This window comes from Ranitomeya imitator, chromosome 6 (genome assembly GCF_032444005.1).
Source record: "Ranitomeya imitator isolate aRanImi1 chromosome 6, aRanImi1.pri, whole genome shotgun sequence".
Classification (NCBI taxonomy): domain Eukaryota; kingdom Metazoa; phylum Chordata; class Amphibia; order Anura; family Dendrobatidae; genus Ranitomeya; species Ranitomeya imitator.
In genome coordinates this window covers 125,324,934-125,346,001 of record NC_091287.1, presented here as the reverse complement: position 1 = coordinate 125,346,001, position 21,068 = coordinate 125,324,934, and the positions used below count along the sequence as shown (strand labels likewise).

General features: G+C 44.0%; 1 protein-coding gene across 1 annotated transcript in view; it reads right to left on the bottom strand.

Moving 5' to 3' along the window:
* Nucleotides 1-21,068, bottom strand: part of COL6A6 (collagen type VI alpha 6 chain) — a 304,940-nt gene that overhangs the window by 202,148 nt on the left and 81,724 nt on the right. The window contains 5 exon segments of the mRNA XM_069732250.1: nt 1,148-1,216; nt 1,952-2,539; nt 2,624-2,727; nt 3,089-3,174; nt 3,709-3,836. Of these exon segments, the coding sequence (XP_069588351.1) occupies nt 1,148-1,216; nt 1,952-2,539; nt 2,624-2,693 (727 nt within the window). The 5' untranslated portion in view covers nt 2,694-2,727; nt 3,089-3,174; nt 3,709-3,836.

Below are 21,068 nucleotides of genomic sequence, written 5' to 3'. Positions count from 1 at the left end.
TTGCGAACACGCCCCAATTCGACGAACCGAACCGAGCTCGAACACAAGGGGTGGCTCAACACTTGTCACAAGGACAGGACCACCTATATGACATCTATAATATAGCCAAGTATTTTCATGAGACCTGGACCTGTAGAAGAGTTGTAACAACGCACAATGGCCATTGTCCTCACTCCCCGCAACTCCTGCATACCTCGTCTATGTCCTGGCTTTTGGAATAAAGGACTATGTTTTTAATTGACTGGTGAGTGCTGCTTTTCCCTACTTATCACACTCATTGAAGGGTTTGTACCAGGATAGCAAGTTATGAGCTCTCTGAGGATAACTTGTTGATCGGAGGGATTCATTCTGTTAGGACTCCCAGACTCAGTAGTGCCGCATCTGAATAAAGCATCGGTTATTGGCCATGTTTGGCAGTCCAATACATCTGGGCTTCAGTGGTAAGTCCCTCTCTATTGGACTAGGTAAACCCCAGTAATTAACAAGTCATCATCTATCTTATGAATCTGTGCTAAATTGCTATCTTGGTGCAATTTCTCTAAGGCCGATTTTAGACAATGATGTATAGACTGATCACGAGTATCCTGACTTGAACTCTACGGCCTCATCTATGTGAGTTTGGGTTGAAAGTCTCAGGGTGAATCTGTACATCATGGTTTGAACTGATGCCTGAATTTGGCCTAAGTCTGAATACACAATAATTGTTTCTCAGTGTTTTTCATGGTAGTTTAATTGCTATTAAGAAAAATGTAATTTTTTTCTACCAGAAACGCTATAGCCAGATGTTCCTATGTACTTTACTGTGAGTTATTGAAATTCAGTATGATATAAATTTAATGTTTCATCAGCTTTATTCCCACAATTTTTTTCTATTAGACTTCAAAACGACAATAAAAAATAACATCATAAAGTTGCAAAATAAAAAAATCTTTACTAAAGATTGTAAAAAAAGCAGCAAAAAAGTTTGAAACCCATGCTGATTTTTACAAGTTTAGAAAAAAAACACTGGAAAATGTGATTTTGAAGTAAACCTTAATTAATTAAAAAAAAATGCAGACTGACTTTAGAAGCAATAGCAAATTTAAGAACAGTTAGGCTGAAAATGGCCCAGTAATTATACAATATTTAGGCCACCAGAGAACATTACCTGCAGTTTGGTTATACACAATGCTGTAAACTGTTGTTGGAGAAGGTGCAGTAGGAAATACGAAAGTTCCTATGGAAATAGTAAAATGAAATGTTAGATAGCTCAAAGTTGAAACTGTTGCAGTTAAGGTTTTTTTTAAGAAAACGTTTCCAGTATGAAACTAGCCGTTGTAATATAAATTATACAATGGGAAACTGGTGGATAAAACGACAGTTTCCAGTCCACAGTCCAGTTTACAGTCAATTCTCAAGCAAAAGTTTTACTACATATAAACCCAGCCTTAAAAAGCTATTCAAGTTGACAACTTAATAATAATAGTAATCTTAGTAATAATAATATTTGTTATTAATATGATTATGACAAAGTATAAAAGTCATTTGACATGATTATTACAATCTATTAGTGCCAATCAGTAAATGTTAGTTACCGTACTTTTTTGGATATTACTTTATTATTTTTTTAAGATACTATGTTATTACTTTGTTGCTACTTACATGCAGTGAAATATTGAAAGGATCTTTTTTTTAGGTTTCGCTATATTGACGACCAAACAAATTATAGACGGGTTAATCATTTGAATTCTATTATTTGTGAAATTACTAATGTTAAGTTATAGTAGTTATTACGTTATGGTTTGGACATTGTAGATTGAAAGTACATGCTCTAGTTTTAACGTATTTGTTAATAGTTTGGCAACTTTCACAGTTTGCTTTAGTTATATTCCTGCTGATGTCCTTTCCAGTAGGATGCTAATCCAACAAAGGGGAAGGGACAAATAAAGGAGAATAGCTGACATGCTCTCACCTTGTGTGCTTGGAAAATAATAACTGTTTTTGACCACATCTTGGATAGTAGATACCAAATCCTTTGAAAATGTATTTAGGTCTCGGACATTATTTATCATAAAAGCAAGCCTGGGTGATGTTGCCATTGCTTCCAGCTGACTTATAGAGGCATTCTTTAGTCCCATTGCAATAATCCTGACATTGTCTTGTTTTAGAGCATCTGCTGATAATTGAACATCATCAAGTGACGGCCCAGAGGTGATCACAACAAGAACCGGTGGGTACTTCGATTTGTCTCTTATACTTATTTCATTAAATAATGATTCCTTTACTTTGGCAAGGGCATTACCCATCTTCAAAGACCCACCTTGAAAATCAAACTTATTTTTTATATAATTTACTACTGGGTTTTTTGCTTTGAATGTAGATAAAGAAAAATCAATCTGTAGATCATCATTGTAACGTGCTAAACCAATTCGATACTGGTTAGCGCCTATTTGCATTTGAGAGACTGTCCTTGATATAAAGGATTTCACTTGGTTGAAGATCGTTTTCCCCATATTATTTGAATTGTCCACCAGAAATACAAGATCTGCATATTCCGGGACTGTAATCACAAAGAACAAATTACAAAAAAACATAGATCAAGGAAAAAAATTTAGGAACAAGTATTTTGCATTCTTAAACTTACCAGTAGTATCTTGAGCAGATGACAGGTCCAGCTGGATAACCAGCACCAGTAAACCAAGCACAAATCTCATTTTCAGAGCACCACAGTGTAGCTATTGAACGTTTCTAAAGATAAAAATGTGTAGTAAGCAAGAGAAATGTCAGTTTAACATAACACATAAAAATTGATAAAAAAGACAAATAAATGTAAACAAATAGCTTGTATGGCAAAATTACACAACAAGCCCACTTTATTGGAAGCCTGCATGTTCTCTTTTAATCCTATAGCTATGGGGGCTTGGTTTGACTTATAAAAAACAAAGCTCTGACAACAATAAGAGTAAAAGCTTTGCTGCTTGATTATTATTTTTAATTGCTAAAAGTAATGGAGGAAGAGAAGTGATTATTGGTAGTAAAAATATTTTGTCTAGAATTAACAATTACTTTGGTTCCCATAGCGTGAGTGAAAAAAAAATGTTATACATACAAGAATATAGATCAGTGACTATCTCTGATCCAAGAGCTTGTAGTCTGATTTATGAAAACATTGCTTCGAATGGTGATTTTTGGATTCTGCAATAGAAGAATGTGTACATTTAAAGAGAAAATTAGAAACACTGTACTTAGTAACAAAATACAATTCCAAGATGTTATTAATTCATATTATGTATTAGTAGTCTTTCTTCACACTAGCATCAAGGAATCAGTTGAACACTGAGCCGTGTCAACCATGATGGATCTTTTCTTTCTAAATTTACTATTCTTGCCATCAAAATACATTAAAAAATATAAGAACTTTGATCCAGGGAACTAGTCCAATTGCCATATGAGAAATCAGGAAGGAATTTTTCTCCTATATGGGGCAATTAGGGTCGGCTTCATAGGGTTTTTGCCTTCCTTTGGTCAGCATTCTCGGTTATTGGATGGACTCTCTACCTTAAAACTATAACACTTGGAAACATAACAATATATAATTGTGAACAGAGCCTTGAAAGCTGTTGCTTTATGAAAAAAGAGACTAAAAATTGTAGAAATTAATTATGTGAATGCTGTGTGTGATGGTCTTTCAGATATTTGGAGAAATCACCAGAAAGTAGGAACACTTACCTTCTGCTTCATCAATGAACCCAGAAGACTCTCCTCAGTCTCCTTTTGTCTTTTCCTTCAACTTTTACTATAGCACTGCCAAAATTAGTGTCAGTCCTGTCCCTCCAATTCTACCAAATATTGAATATCTGTTGAAATGAGAGAAAATAACAGTTGTAGGTGCAAAGAAAATGTAGAATACAGAGAACACCACAAACATTGCCAAGAGTAATATTGCAAGTAAAAACGATCACAGAGTTAAGAGAGAAAAAGTCTGGGTACGAGTTTCATGGCATTTTCTGTACAAAATAACTGATATGCAGCTGTGACAAATAGAAGGAGAAAGCAGGTAGGACATGTTCGCTGGATGCTGGAAGCAACAAAACGTAACAAACAGTTTTAATAATGACAGATGTCAGGGGTGAACATACCCTAATGGGAAAGCATAGTCCATCACAGAGCCAGCGGTTGCATCAGCACTAACAGGTGACGCAGGGGCCAGCGATGCTGCACTCTCCAGATGATTATGTGGGGGCACGGCTTTATGTGATGTGAACCACCTGACTGGCCAGCCCGGTTATGTATTAAATGTCCACCCTCCTGCTTTTTCCGGTGGACACGGAAGGGGTTAATATTGGCATTTTCCTACTTGTTTGTAATAGGTAGGTTAGTGTGGGGATAGCGTCACTTCCGGTTTCGGGGGACTTATGACTTCCTCTGGGCGGTATATAAAGCAGTGCCTGAGGCATTTTGGCCTCTTTGAACCTGGTGTCATCGAGCTGCCTGCTTGCGTTGGGTGCGTGTGTGTGAAGGATGGCATCTGCGCTGGAGGCTGCTATCAGGGAGAGGGTTAGTAGGGAAGGCTCGGCCTGGCTTTCGGCAATCTTACTGGAGCTAGGAGAAGGCGGAGTTATCGGTCACAATGATGGAGATGGCCAGCGGTCGCGGTGGAAGCTACGCCCACCGGAGCGTATGAGCCCATCCAGTTTGCAGCCTATCAGTTCGTGTAGTGTAGCGGCACGGTCTTCAGGCTTGACGCTGCCTCCTGCAGTGGATGCAGGTTCGTCAGCTGTGCTGCCGCCCCACAGCCATGTTGGAAATAGCAGGGGTGGGAATTCGAGCAGGCGGGGGCCGTATGGGACAGTGTGAATCTGTGCCACAGCAGCATAGGAACATTTTACAGTGAGGGGCAACAGCAGCAGGGGTTTTAGGAGCATCTGGGGAGTTAGCTTCTATTTTACCTCACAATGTTGCAGGGCAAGATATTTCAATGGGGGGTACTCACAGTGCCAGCTCATCTTCTATGGAAGAGGTTGGGCACAGAAGGGGAACAGGGCAGCAGCCGGGTTTTTTACCTCAGGCAGTTGAGGAACAATTAGTGGTTGATCTGTCAGTAGCAGGAAAGCAACATTTGCAAGTTAACCCTCAGTCTGCCTCAAATTCTCCAAGTGTGGGTATGGGTAACTTGCAGCCTAATTCATCAATACAGGTTTGCAGCAGTCAGCAAGTTTTACCTCAGTCATCAATTGTGCCCAATTATCCTAATCCCAGTCAGGCAGGGTTGCTACCTGCTTTGTCAACAGGCCTGGGTACATATAATCAACCTGTTGGTGTTATGCAAATAGCGGCACATGGCCCTATGTCTCAGCATCAAGGAGAGGTGGCGGCTGCATCAGCTGGGGCAGACCTTTCAGTGTTAGGACATGGGAGAATAGCAGCCGACAATCAGGGTAGGAGGAGGGGCGGAAGAAGGAGGCGTGGCAGGTCCTCTTCCTCTTCTGCTGATTCTGGTGGAAGGTCTTCCAGATGTTGAAGTCCTCATATCCATCATAGAAGGGGGAGATCAGATTCTAGATGCAGTCGCCGGTCATGGACCTCGTGTTTCCAATCTTCTTCTTCCTCGGGGTCGCGTGGTCGTAGTTGTGGAAGGAATCAACAATCTCCTAGGTCGATACAGGGAGAACAGCGAGGGCGTAACGAAGAGGTGACTTCGGAGCCGTTGGGAATACCAACTTCTGTTGCACAGGCTAGTGAGTTCAATTATGCAGAAGCATGGGAGAGTTCGGGTAAAAAATTTGTGACGTTGGAAAATCTAAGGAGTATTCTTGGAGGAGATAAATTAGTGTTGAACCCAAAGTTGCTGCCACAATTAAAAGTTTCTAATTCCCTTACACCACCTGTATGTTTGGATATTGATAGGGATGTTTTCTATTGTGGGGTGGCTCCATTGGGTTCTCACTTAGAGCAAGAGACATTGGAAAAAAATTGGGCTAATGATTACATTGATGTATGGTCATTATTGTCACCTGAGCAGAGTTCAGTTGATCGGGAACAGCGAACGGCTGATAGGCCTTATGAGCGTCGTCCGAAAGTAGCAAAAACCATAAATAATTGGTTGCAAGCCTTTTTTGTGTTAGGTTGTGTCATGGGAAAAAACACGAGGTGCTCGGAATTATTCCTCTATATGGACACAATATATAATTCATATAAAACGCATGGGGGCACCTCCTGGTGGAGATATGATGAGGATTTTCGACGGCGATTAGCCATTAATCCACACCTTGATTGGGGAGTTAAGGCTACGGACTCTTGGTTGCGGCTTATGATAGCTCAAAGGAGTGTTCAGCCCTTTCATTATGGGGCCCCTGGCCAACAGTCAGGCTCGGGGCCAGTCCTGCCCGATTCGCAAGCCTGGAATCTGTTGGCTGTTCAACGAAGGTCATTGCAAGTATTACGGGCTAGGGAAGTATAAACACGAGTGCTCAGTGTGCGGTGGTTCACACTCAGTCACAAAATTCCCTCGTCCTACCTCAAAGACCATTCTTTCAAAGACAAATGCTCAACAAGAGAGTAAGGACTCCAGTGAGCGTCACCGCAATGGAGCCATGGCTAAGTAAATATCATAATAAAGTAATTATTATTATTATTATTTATTTATATAGCACCATTGATTCCATGGTGCTGTACATGAGAAGGGGTTACATACAAGTTACAAATATCACATACAGTAAACAAACTAACAATGATGGACTGATACAGAGGGGCGAGGACCCTGCCCTTGCAGGCTTACATTCTACAGGATTATGGGGAAGGAGACAGTAGGTTTAGGGTTGCAGGAGCTCCGGTGTTGGTGAGGCGGTAGCTCCGGTGTTGGTGAGGCGGTAGCTCCGGTGTTGGTGAGGCGGTCGCTTCGATAGTGGTGAGGCAGCAGCGGTGTCAGTGCAGGCTGTAGGCTTTCCTGAAGAGATGAGTTTTCAGGTTCCGTCTGAAGGATCCGACTGTGGTTGATAGACGGACGTGTTGGGGCAGAGTTCCAGAGGATGGGGGATATTCGGGAGAAGTCTTGGAGGCGATTGGATGAGGAGCGAATAAGTGTGGAGGAGAGAAGGAGGTCTTGGGAGGACCGGAGGTCACGTGAGGGAAGATATCGAGAGATTAGTTCAGAGATATATGGAGGAGACAGGTTGTGGATGGCTTTGTAGGTCAGTATTAGCAATTTGTACTGGATACGCTGAGGGAATGGGAGCCAGTGAAGAGATTTGCAGGGGGGGAAGCGGAGGAGTAGCGAGGAGAGAGATGGATTAGTCGGGCAGCAGAGTTAAGGATGGACTGGAGAGGTGCAAGGGTGTTAGCAGGGAGGCCACAGAAAAGGATGTTGCAGTAGTCAAGGCGGGAAATGATGAGGGCGTGCACAAGCATTTTAGTAGATTGGGGGTTGAGGAAAGGACGGATCCTGGAGATATTTTTGAGCTGGAGGCGACAGGAGGTGGAAAGAGCTTGGATGAGTCAAAGGTTACTCCGAGGCAGCGGACTTCGGGTACAGGGGAAAGCATGATGTCATTGACTGCGATAGATAGGTCAAGTAAGGAAGATTTGTGGGATGGAGGAAAGATGATGAGTTCAGATTTGTCCACATTGAGTTTGAGGAAGCGAGAGAAGAAGGAGGATATGGCTGATAGGCACTCTGGGATTCTGGACAGCAGAGCGGTGACGTCTGGGCCAGAGAGGTAGATCTGAGTGTCGTCAGCATAGAGGTGGTACTGGAATCCATGGGACTTTATGAGTTGTCCCAAGCCAAGTGTATAGATTGAGAAGAGTAGGGGTCCTAGAACAGAGCCTTGGGGGACTCCAACAGAGAGAGGGTGGGATGAGGAGGTAGTATGGGAGTGGGAGACGCTGAATGTGCGGTTGGAAAGGTACGAGGCGATCCAGGATAGGGCGAGGTCTTTGATGCCAAAGGAGGAGAACATCTGCAGTAGGAGGCAGTGGTCAACTGTGTCGAAAGCAGAGGACAGGTCTAGAAGGAGGAGTAGAGTATTGTCCAGTAGCTTTGGCGGTAAGTAGGTCGTTAGTGATTTTGGTCAGGGCAGTCTCAGTTGAGTGATGGGGGCGGAAACCAGATTGTAGATTGTCGTACAACAAGTTAGATGAGAGGTGGGAGGAGAGTTCAGCATGGACGTGCTGCTCCAGGAGTTTGGAAGCAAATGGGAGCAGCGATATTGGGCGATAGCTGGACATAGCAGTTGGATCGAGGGTTGGCTTTTTAAGGATAGGCGTGATTGTGGCATGTTTGAACGCAGAGGGGAAGGTGCCAGAAGTTAGTGATAGGTTGAAGAGGTGGGTTAGGGATGGGATAAGTATGGTGGTGAGGTTGGGGAGGAGGTGGGATGGGATGGGGTCGAGCGCACAGGTGGTGAGGTGGGATTTGGAGAGGAGACAATTAAGTTCCCCTTCAGTGATGTTGGATAGGGAGGTTATGGGGTTTGGGCATTGGTCTGGTATACAAAGGGGTTGTGGTGGTTGAACAATAAAGTCTTGCCTTGTCTGGTCGATCTTATTTTTAAAGTGTGTGGTAAAGTCCTCAGCAGAGATGAGGGAGGTTGGAGGGGGCAGTGGGGGGCGGAGGAGGGAGTTAAATGTTTTGAATAACTGCTTGGGGTTGTGGGATAGGGAAGATACGAGGGTTGTGAAGTAGGCCTGTTTAGCAGAGGTGAGTGCAGATTTAAAAGCGAGTGTAGCTTGTTTGAATACAGTGAAGTCGTCTTGCGAGTGTGTTCTCTTCCAACGCCGCTCCGCAACCCTGGACACTTGCCTTAGCTTTTTGGTGGTGTTATTATGCCAAGGTTGTCTATTGATACGTCGCGCTTTGCCATGGACGAGAGGGGCAACCGTGTCAATAGCTGATGCGAGAGTGGCATTGTAGAAAGCAGCGGCACTGTCTGTGTCGTGGAGTGAGGATATGGATGCCAGTGGTAGGATGGATTCAGAGAGTGTGTGGGTGTCTAGGTGTGCGAGGTTTCTGCGTGGGTGCGCATGTTGCTGGATATGGATGATTGGTGAGGAGGACAGGGATGAGAAGGTGAGCAGATGGTGGTCGGATAGAGGGAGAGGGGAGGTGGTGAAGTTAGATAGAGAGCAGATACGGGTGAATACCAGGTCTAGTGTATGCCCATCCATGTGGGTGGCTGCGGAGGACCACTGAGTAAGTCCAAAGGATGAGGTAAGGGACAGAAGTTTGGAGGCTGTTGACTGAAGGGTATCAATGGGGATGTTGAAGTCACCCATGATGATGGTGGGAGTGTCAGCAGAGAGAAAGTGAAGAAGCCAGGTGGAGAATTGGTCAATAAAGGCAGTGGCCGGGCCCGGAGGTCGGTATATGACGGCCACTTGGAGGTTGGAGGGAGAGTAGATGCGGACAGAATGGACTTCAAAAGAGGGGAGGATAAGGGAGGGAAGAGGTGGGATTGGGTTAAAGGTGCAGTTTGAAGAAAGGAGAAGACCCACTCCTCCACCATGTTTGTTGCCGGGTCGAGGGGTGTGGGTGAAGTGGAGGCCTCCGTAACACAGCGCAGCAGGGGAGGCGGTGTCAGAGGGTGTTAGCCATGTTTCTGTGAGGCCGAGGAAGGCAAGATTGCGGGAGAGAAAAAGGTCGTGAATCACATGAAGCTTATTGCAGATTGAGCGGGCATTCCAGAGTGCTCCAGAGAGAGGGAGCAGGGGGGTGGGCGTCAGGGGCACGGGTTTTATGTTGGAAAGTTTGCGGAAGTTCATGTTGGATAGGGAGTGATAGGAGGGAGTAGTAATGGGAGGTATGAGATGTGGGGGTCCAGGGATGGGAGATATGTCTCCAGCAGTGAGGAGAAGGAGAGAGAGAGAGCAGGTGGGAGAAAGAGAGTAAGTAAGAGAGAGAGAAAGTAATGGCTGGTGAGTTGCGAGTGGGTTTCATGCATGGTTTTTTCATACCTTTCAATTTTGTCAAGGAATCAGTTTTTTCCTCTAATTTAAAATCAGCTATGGAATTTCTGTCAGTTGTGGTGGAAAAAATTGCAAAGGAAGTGGCGCTCGGTCGCATGATGGGACCTTTTTCTTCACCCCCCTTCGTTAATCTTAGAGTATCCCCATTAGGTGTAGTTCCTAAAAAAGAGCCGGGAGAGTTCAGATTAATACATCATCTTTCGCACCCAAAGGGTTCCTCGGTGAATGATGGCATTAGTCTGGAAGAGTCCACGGTGACCTATGCGCCTTTTGACCATGCATTAATGCTTCTGCATCAGGCGGGACCAGGGGCATTAATGGCCAAGTCTGATATTGCATCGGCTTTTTGCCTTCTTCAAGTTCACCCGGATTGTCATCATCTTTTGGGTTGTTTCATAGACGGAAACTATTATTATGACACTTGTCTTCTCATGGGCTGTTCCATTTCATGTAAGTATTTTGAATTATTTAGTAGTTTCCTAGAATGGGTAGTCAAAGTTGAGAAAGGCTCCCGTTGGATTACGCATTATTTGGACAATTTTTTGTTTGTAGGTCCAGCAGATTCAGAATTTTGTGAAAAAGTGTTGTTTAAGTTTGGTGAGTTAATGAAGTTTTTCGGGGTTCCGTTATCAGAAGAGAAGACTGTGGATCCGTTGACCTGTTTATCTTTTCTTGGCATTGAAATAGATTCTGAAAACATGGTGTTTCGCTTGCCTTCTGAAAAAATTGTCAAGCTAATCAGAAAAATTGATGGTTTTCTCTCTATAAAAAAGGTGACTCTTGCAAATGCAATCCCTTTTGGGGTTATTGGCTTTTGCGTGCCATGTGATGCCGATGGGAAGAATTTTTGCCCGTCGTCTGGCGTTGGCCACGCAAGGGGTTAGGCTTCCTCATCATAGAATAAGGCTTGGCCTTCCCTTGATCAAAGACCTTAGGGTATGAAGGAGTTTTTTGTTGAATTATAATGGTTGTATTTGTTTCCAAAGTGAAGAGAAGATGGGTCAGGACATTTCCCTTTTTGCAGATGCAGCTGGGTCTGTGGGTTTTGGCGTCATTTTGCATGAACAGTGGTGTGCGGAACGGTGGCTGGATAAGTGGGTGGTGAATGGTTGGACAAAAAATCTTACCCTCCTCGAGTTATTCCCATTGGTGGTGGCAGTGACAATTTGGGGTGTTGAGTTGCGCAATTCACGCATCTTTTTTTGGTCAGACAATGAAAGTGTGGTTCATGCAGTAAATCATTTGTCTTCTTCTTCAATCCCAGTTATCAAGCTGATTCAGTTCCTGGTGTTAAAATGCTTGCATTTGCATATTTGGTTCCGCTCGCGGCATGTTTCGGGTTTTGCTATGGCTGATTCACTTTCACGTTTTGATTTTCAGAAGTTTCAGGATCTCGCGCCAGATGCCAGTCAACAAGGAACTCCGTACCCGGGATACCTATGGAGGTGCCGGGAACCTTCTAATGCCGTTGGTTCGGGCATTCAGTGGCTCCAACAACTTGGAATGCATATGGTAAGGCGTGGCAGGAATGGTGGGTTTTTGCAATTAATCGTCAGGTAGACACCTCCAGTAGAGCAAGGTTGGAAGCGACAGAGATTTATCTACAACATATACATGCCTGCGGTTCCTCGGCAGCGGTTGCCAGGAAGAGGTTGTCAGGGCTGTCATTTCATTTTAAATTAAGGGGTTGGGAGGATGTTACAAAAAGTTTTGTTTTTTGGCAAGCATTAAAAGGTTGGAAAAGCTCTTGGGTTCACCAGGCGGTCAGAAGACCAATTTCCTTTTCGCTTTTGGTCCAAATTATTGATAACACAAAATCGGTATGCAGTTCCGTTTTTGAATCTGTTTTGTTTTCGGAAGCTTTTGGAATAGCATTTTTCTGGGCCTTGCGAGTTAGCAAGTTGGCAGCTGCTTCCGCACATAAGCCTGGTGGATTGCAGCATAATGATGTCTCATTTTGCAATGGTGGGATTCGTATTCGGCGGTCAAAAACAGTCTCTTTGAGTCATAGTTTATGGTTTCCTTTGTTTTCTATTGCTGGTCCAGTTTGCCCAATTAATTTGGTTTCACAGTACTTGGCAATAAGACCGGATAGTCATTCATTTTTTGCGCACATTGATGGAACACTATTGACCAGATTTCAGTTCTTGGTGGTTTTGCGGTGGATTTTAGGGGTTTTGGGATTGCCCCCGCGTGAGTTTGGGACGCACTCATTCCGGATTTGTGCGGCTACAGAGGCAGCGCGAGCGGGTCTATGGATGACGAAATTATGAGGATAGGTAGATGGTGTTCGTCATGTTTCTTTCGTTATATCAGACCTGATCTGTTAATGTTTTAATAGGTAAAATATGAATTAAAATATCAGTTTTTTCTTTCTCATTCTAGGTTTTCCCAGGCCAAGTGTTTGGATCCTGGGTCACTCTTATGTATTTTGGGCAGAGCAGAGGGTTGCGTTACGGCCTGGAGGGAGTTTGCTCGGTTTTCAAAACGTGGATATTCATTGGAGAGGCATTCGTCACAAGGCATTTCTCACAACTGGTTTTTGTTTGGTCCGAGATTATCCCCAGGGTGATATGGCGTGGAGTGCGAGATTGGGCAGGTATTGAAAGAGTACAAAGGGCAGTAAATCACCAAATTTCTCGCTTTGTACATTTTAAGGGTGGCATTATTGTAAGGCACAAACAGATCGAAGGGAATAATGCTAGGTTGTTGCGTCCAGATGGCGTACATTTGACAGACATTGGCATGGTTATATTTTTATCTGGCTTGCAAGATGGGATTGAGGAGGCTTTGCTTGCTTTGGGTGGAGGTCGTAGCTTTGAGGTGTCATAGCTACTCCTTGGCCGAAGAACAAAGATGGGTAACATGTGCTGGGAGTCCGGTGGCATATCCCCACAACTTCAAGTGGCTAACTGACAGAGAGCTCCGAGCTTACCCCTCCAACTAAGAAGGGTTGATATAAAAGATGAGAATGGTTTGGCTATGTATCCTCCAATAAAGTTATATGTTAAAGATATGAAGGTCTCTTTAATTGTGTCGGGGGAAAGTGGGGGAGGTGGAGTTTGGGTCTGGGCAGTCTATTTCCTCACCTGTTAATGTTGATGCTGCCTCTGGTCGAATCTATGTGGAGACACTGTGGGGAAGGAGTGAGTCACTCATGCTGAGTATTGCAGCATGTGATTCCCTCTGCTCTGTGTGCTGCTGACACCTGCCTGTGCTGTTGAACCGTAGGAGGGTATGAGATAATGGGGGATTCTGGTAGGAAGAGGGAAATTGTCCCAGTGTCCTTTGCAACGTCGGGTACTAGGCCCCGTACGTCTGGTCATGTGGGGCGTGACCTCAGACTTCCGGGTCCTCCTGACTGCGCATGCGCCGGATTAACTGGGGGCGACAGGGATAGGAGGACGTATAGTATAAAACACTCTCTTCGGACCCATATCAATTACCCCCTGACGAAGGAAATTGTCCGAAATGCGCGTTGGGGTGCGTTATCGCAGGACAAGGCTACCCTAAAGGTATATACCGACATTTATATTTCTTTAGTCCCTCCTAGCACTTTGCACATGTTCATTATATAGCACTTGATTAGGTTGCTCAGAACGGCTGTAGCACATTGCACTTTTTGGAGGTAATATATGCAATTGATTTCTTTTAGTACATAGCACTTTATAAGATTCACTCTGGAGTATATATGGTGTTTATATTGCACATTTGAAGGAAAGTGTTTTTATATTAATGAATGAGATTGATTTACACTTTTGTTTTTTTTACTCTGGTTGGGACCTATGATGTAATATTGGGTTTGCCGGTATTTTACTATCTTTATATGTCCTGTGATACGTACAGATTTATTGATTTTATATTATACAATTTTTATTATCTATTTTGTGTTGTTGCTATTATGATGATGTAATAAAAGTATATTTTAAATATAAATCCTGGTTTGCTGCTGTTTTCTGGATATCTGTAAGCGGGGTGATTGGGCTTTGTATTCCACTTGGCGGTGGTAATCACTCGCTTACATAGAGTACCGGAATTGGTAGATATTTTAAATCTTGGCCTATACATGTGTATAAACATCTCCTTATATTTGTGGTACTTCTGTGTTTTAACATTTTAGAATTGCAGGGGTGTCAATACTTTTGGCCACAACTGTAAATGCACTGTCAATCATTGACAACAACATTTATTTCATGTGATATCTAGTGCACTCATGCACCTGCTCCCATCTGTTCCTCTTGATGAGATTTCAGGGCGACAATGGGTTGTCACGGCAGCCAGGGGAAATTAAAAAATTGATTAAAAATTTCAAATAATGCTATTCAAAAATCTAAATTCCAAGTTTGCTTTTCTTTGGTCACCACATTTTTAAAAATTAAATAAAAAGCAATCAAAACATCATAAAAAACCCAGAATGGCATCAATGAAAACTTTAGCTCAGCACCAATAGATAAAGCAATGGAATTCTGTACTGCTTTACAAGCGATTGGCCACGATAAGCACATCCGAATATGACATCTCAGTTGCATAACTGCTTTGTCTTATATTCAGTAGTCAAATATGGATCTTACATTTATTGTTTAGATTTGATAGTTGTGCTCTAAACTAGTAATAAATTGTACAATCAATACATTTATATAGCTTTGTTGCAGTATGGGGATGGGGGAGATTTCTTGCATAGGGCCTTCTGAAGTCTGTGTCCACCCCTTACAGATGTGCATGCTGTTTTTGCTTCACATAGTAAAATAGAGCATGGCAATCACACAGCATAGGCAGTGGTGGGTCAGGACAACTTGACGGTTGAGCTTCTCAGCTACAAGTCCATATGGGCACATAAGTGTACATTGATTTTTAAGAAATATATTGTGGGAGATTTGTCAAAAAATATTTGGCCTAAAGAAAAAAAATTGCTGTCAAAATGAGTGTAGCACTGCTATCTGTTCTTCACCCAGGAATGACAGCCATTTCAGGACCATGGAGAGCAGCACACTTCTCAATAAGCACACTTCTCAATAAGAATATTGCCACATTGTCATGTCTGATATTATCAGTATTTTTTAACACTCTAAATAATATTACTTCTTTCCCCACAAACTCAATCCCTCTTTACTTGTGTCTACTTGCTAATTTTCATACTTTCAGAAATTTTTAGGCTTTCTCCCTATTGCCAATTTGGTACAATTTTTTGTTCTCCGTGATTTTTGTGTGCCATCAGCCATTCCAATGTGTACCCCTGACGCTCTTTATCCCATCTCAAAACAGTCTCTTACCTACATACTTACTGTAATGGTATCTCTCCCCTACTCTCTGCTCCTTCCTATCTACTTTTAATTGTTTTGCTTCAAACTGATGACTCAATTTTGGAGCCATCGCAGACAGCCTTCAGGCAAAGAGAAGAAAGTTATAGGGTGTTGTATGGTTAGCTTTAGGAATACAGGAATTCATGCTAGCAGCATATGTGAGAAGGTTAACCTCACATGTCTCTAATGCATCTTAAACTTCCTTTTCAAATGTAACCTCCAATGTGATCAGCTGAAAAATGCCTCCACAGGTAATGAAATAACCTCCACCAAACAATAGACTGGAAATTTATATTGACTTCTATTGGAAAGTGTTGTAGGCATGCTCTGTGACCTGTTCTGTGACCTGAGCAGAAGTCACCGAGAAGAGAGGGACAGGAGACAAGCTATGATCATCATTTATTGTTAGTTGTGTATTTTGTATTATCTATACTGTAGGTTTTACTTTTTAGCATTAATCTGCCTGTCATGATAAAGAGATGATTAATAAAAGGTGATCTCTACAGAACAAGAACTATTAGCCTATTATGAGGCACAGTGACCTGTGTAAAAACTGCAAGAATTGATTTTTTTATGTAGATAGTAGTATGTAAGTTAAAACCACCATCATAATATCTTAAAAATAACAAAAATCGTATTTACACAATTGGTCATTTTCTAATTACACACTCCTTTCAATTTAGTATTTACAGTGAAGAGTAAAAGCGTAAAAATGTTTTGAACTTTTGACTTTCAGGCCCCGTATCTCACCACCCACTGCTGCTTCAAACGTTAGACTATCATTATTTTATAGACAATTATCTTGGCTATCTCATACATAAATTTGACTTGCAACTATTTAGCATATGATTAGATATGCACACTCTTGTCATGTCACTGCATTGTTACTATTTTGCTCCTAAAGATCTAAATTTTAATTTTTATTATTTTGTTAATCTACCTTTGGCTTTTAACGCTATTAGAATACTTCTGGGCATGTTCTTGATCCTGGGGCTCTGTTACACACTTACAAAGGTGGTGCGTACAGGTCGACTCAATTGTGGGTGGAATTGAATAAAAAATTGTATACATTCCCAAGTGTTTGATTGGGTTGAGGTCTGGGGACTATGGGGGCTAATCCAGCATCTCTACTTCAGTCTTGATGTATGCTTCATATTGTTGTCCTGTTGAAATACAATGTCGGCCTTTTCATACCCATAGTACTCAAGTGCATGAAGTAACTCATCTTGTAGGATCCTCACATGTAGCACAACATTGAGATCATGATCAATCTTGGCCAAGTATCCAATGCCTTTGGCTGCGAAACAACCCCATATCATCAGGCTTCCTCCACAGAACATGACAGTTCCTCAATTTCTCAATCCATTAGCCCATTTTACTCTTGTTTGTTTCATTTGCACCCTTCAAAGCCAAGTTTATTGACTTTCATCTCATTGCTCCAACTCATCTATTTTGTTTAATGTCCACTTTTTGTACTTTTTTGTAAACTCAAACCACTGCTTCTTATGACAATATTGAAGTTGAGGTTTCTTGACCTTTTTTCAGGCCACCATTCCAGACTTGTGTAATGTGCGTTGCACGGTGCTTGTGTAAGGAGAAGACCCGGACCAGGCCTTCCTACTCCGTGACAGATCCGGAACTGTCAGTGCTGTCACCCAGGTTTCATGGGGGAAAGCTTAAAGCCCCGCACCGACCTCTACACCATGGAGTAGGGGGCGTGACTAAGATAAAAGGGCCACAGCGTGCGGCAAATCAGTTAGTTGCCGTGGGAACGTGCATCGCACAGGAGGGCAGTGTCAGGGCTTCTGCAGGGGGCAACTGCCAGAGTAGGCAAAAACCAGCAGAGGCTAAAAGCTGTTAACAGAGACTGCCAACAATGACGTACCTGGTCCCCACTGACATCGCTGACCGTGAGTGACAGGACGCCCAGTCAGGACATAAACCTGCACACGCACTGATGGGAGAATTGGGACACCCGCTGTGAGGGGTTTCCCTTTGTACCTGAATTGAGTTGCTCGTTGTCCCTGTACGCTGACAGGGGGAAAGACTGTGCTCTGTCCGGCTCATTGTTTCCTGACACCCCGATCACCAACCGGACCACGAGAAATAACCGCTGCCTCCAGGATCCAGGACGCCATCTTTTCCAGGACCATATTGGACCCCTTATGTGCAACTGCTTTGGTGCCAACGTCCACATCCTGAACTAACCGCATTCTGAAGTCATCAGACTGATAAGTTTGCTATCCTTGAACTTCCTACCCTATGCTTCACACCCGCTTCCCCTGAGTTATGTCCCCTGTGTTCCTTTATATTGTCTTATATGTTTCTCCCTGCGAGGAGTATAGCTGTTAAATTAAACCCCGCGTTAACACTTGCTCTGCCTCCAACCCCTTACTGCATCATCCTACCTGCTCACACTTGGCGTAGTCAGCAGGATGCAGTCTACTGGTATGGAGGGGACAGACCAAGCATCTGGCGAGAGCCCTAGGTCCAGCATTTCCCTTGGGCAATGTAAAACAACCTACCTAAATTTAATGGAAGTACACCATGTTGTGGAGCTGGACTGAATGTATTAAAGGGATGATGAGAATCACTCTATGATACCCGTCCTACAGGCAGAGGTCGCCATGATGGCCCTGGTAGAGGAGGTGAGGGATTTAGTGATACTACGGTGCCCCAGACAGCGGGATACACTTGACAAGGTGTTACGTATACTGGAGGAAACACATGGGGACCCCACAGATGTAGGAGAGCTGCACATGCGACTGTTTAGCCGGATTCAAAAAGAAGGGGAGACAGTGACACAGTTCATGAACATATTGTAAGATATACATGCTGCCATATCCTGGAACGACAGTGTGGGGGTAGGGTGAATTGAGGTGGTGCTGCATGATCAGTTAGTGACTGGCTTGAGAGATGCGCTGCTGAAACAGGCCCTGCGAGAGCGCTTGTGTGCGAACCCACATGTGACTTTTGCAGAAGTTGGAAGTGAGGCACACGGGAACAAGAACAGGGGGTGACAGTTCCAGTGGTGAAGGTCCAGAGAGTAGAGGTGGCCGTGAATGCAGTGGCTGCGCCCGGATGGGTGGAAGATTTGCGGAGAGAAATCCAAGAGATGAGGGAAGACTTGACAGAAACTAAAAAGAAGGTGACCTCGCTAAACTCATCTGAGAGCAAAGCTGTCTCAGAACTGTGACGGGGCGGAAGAGTGTCTAGATGTCAGAAACTTCCTACCTGCTTCTTCTGTGGAGAGCTGTTATGACCTGGTGGTCAGGACAATAATGGACCTGGTGGTTAAGAGCACACGGAATGACCTGATAGTTACTGATAATAAAGGACGAACTCTGGGACGTGGGAACTCTGCTGACCGCAATCCCTAATCCTATCAACACACACTAGAAATAGCCGTGGATTGCTCCTAACGCTCCCTATGCAACTCGGCACAGCCTAAGGAACTAGCTAGCCCTGAAGATAGAAAAATAAAGCCTACCTTGCCTCAGAGAAATTCCCCAAAGGAAAAGGCAGCCCCCCACATATAATGACTGTGAGTAAAGATGAAAATACAAACACAGAGATGAAATAGATTTAGCAAAGTGAGGCCCGACTTACTGAACAGACTGAGGACAGGAAAGGGTGCTTTGCGGTCAGCACAAAAACCTACAAAAAGACCACGCAGAGGGCGCAAAAAGACCCTCCGTACCGACTCAAGGTGCGGAGGCGCTCCCTCTGCGTCCCAGAGCTTCCAGCAAGCAAGACAGCAATAAAAATAGCAAGCTGGACAGAAAAATAGCAAACCAAAGAAAATACAAGCAGGAACTTAGCTTCTGCTGGGAAGAAAGGTCACAAGAACGATCCAGGAGTGAACTAGACCAATACTGGAACATTGACAGGTGGCATGGAGCAAATATCTAAGTGGAGTTAAATAGAGCAGCCAGCTAACGAATTAACCTCGTCACCGGTGGAAGGAAACTCAGAAACACCCACCAGAGGAAGTCCATGGACAGAACCAGCCGAAGTACCATTCATGACCACAGGAGGGAGCCCGACAACAGAATTCACAACAGTACCCCCCCCTTGAGGAGGGGTCACCGAACCCTCACCAGAGCCCCCAGGCCGACCAGGATGAGCCAAATGAAAGGCACGAACCAGATCGGCAGCATGAACATCAGAGGCAAAAACCCAGGAATTATCTTCCTGACCATAACCCTTCCACTTGACCAGGTACTGGAGTTTCCGTCTCAAAATACGAGAATCCAAAATCTTCTCCACCACATACTCCAACTCCCCCTCAACCAACACCAGGGCAGGAGGATCAACGGATGGAACCACAGGCGCCACGTATCTCCGCAATAACGACCTATGGAACACATTATGGATGGCAAAAGAAGCAGGAAGGGCCAAACGAAATGACACAGGATTGATAACCTCAGAAATCTTATACGGACCAATGAAACGAGGCTTAAACTTAGGAGAGGAAACCTTCATAGGAACATAACGAGACGACAACCAAACCAAATCCCCAACACGAAGTTGGGGAACCACACAGCGCCGGCGGTTAGCGAAACGTTGAGCCTTCTCCTGGGACAATGTCAAATTGTCCACCACATGAGTCCAAATCTGCTGCAACCTATCCACCACAGTATCTACACCAGGACAGTCCGAAGACTCAACCTGCCCTGAAGAGAAACGAGGATGGAAACCAGAATTGCAGAAAAACGGCGAAACCAATGTAGCCGAGCTGGCCCGATTATTAAGGGCGAACTCAGCCAACGGCAAAAAGGACACCCAATCATCCTGATCAGTAGAAACAAAGCATCTCAGATATGTTTCCAAAGTTTGATTAGTTCGTTCGGTTTGGCCATTCGTCTGAGGATGGAAAGCCGAGGAAAAAGACAAATCAATGCCCATCCTAGCACAGAAGGATCGCCAAAACCTCGAAACAAACTGGGAACCTCTGTCAGAAACGATGTTCTCCGGGAAACCATGTAAATGAACCACATGCTGGAAAAAAAATGGCACCAAATCACAGGAGGAAGGCAATTTAGACAAAGGTACCAAATGGACCATCTTAGAAAAGCGATCACAAGCCACCCAAATGACCGACATCTTTTGAGAGACGGGGAGATCCGAAATAAAATCCATAGAAATATGCGTCCAGGGCCTCTTCGGGACCGGCAAGGGCAAAAGCAACCCACTGGCACGAGAACAGCAGGGCTTAGCCCGAGCACAAGTCCCACAGGACTGCACAAAAGAACGCACATCCCGTGACAAAGACGGCCACCAAAAGGATCTAGCCACCAAATCTCTGGTACCAAAGATTCCAGGATGCCCAGCCAACACTGAACAATGAATCTCAGAGATAACTCTACTAGTCCATCTATCAGGGACAAACAGTTTCTCCGCTGGGCAACGGTCAGGTCTATCAGCCTGAAATCTTTGCAGCACCCGCCGCAAATCAGGGGAGATGGCAGACAAAATTACCCCCTCTTTGAGAACACCCGCCGGCTCAGGAACACCCAGAGAGTCAGGCACAAAACTGCTAGACAGGGCATCAGCCTTCACATTCTTAGAGCCCGGAAGGTACGAAACCACAAAATCAAAACAGGAGAAAAATAACGACGATCGAGCCTGTCTCGGATTCAACCGTTTGGCAGACTCAAGATAAGTCAAATTCTTGTGATCTGTCAAGACCACCACGCGATGCTTGGCTCCGTCAAGCCAATGACACCACTCCTCGAATGCCCACTTCATGGCCAATAACTCTCGATTACCAACATCATAATTATGCTCAGCAGGCGAAAACTTTCTAGAAAAGAAAGCACATGG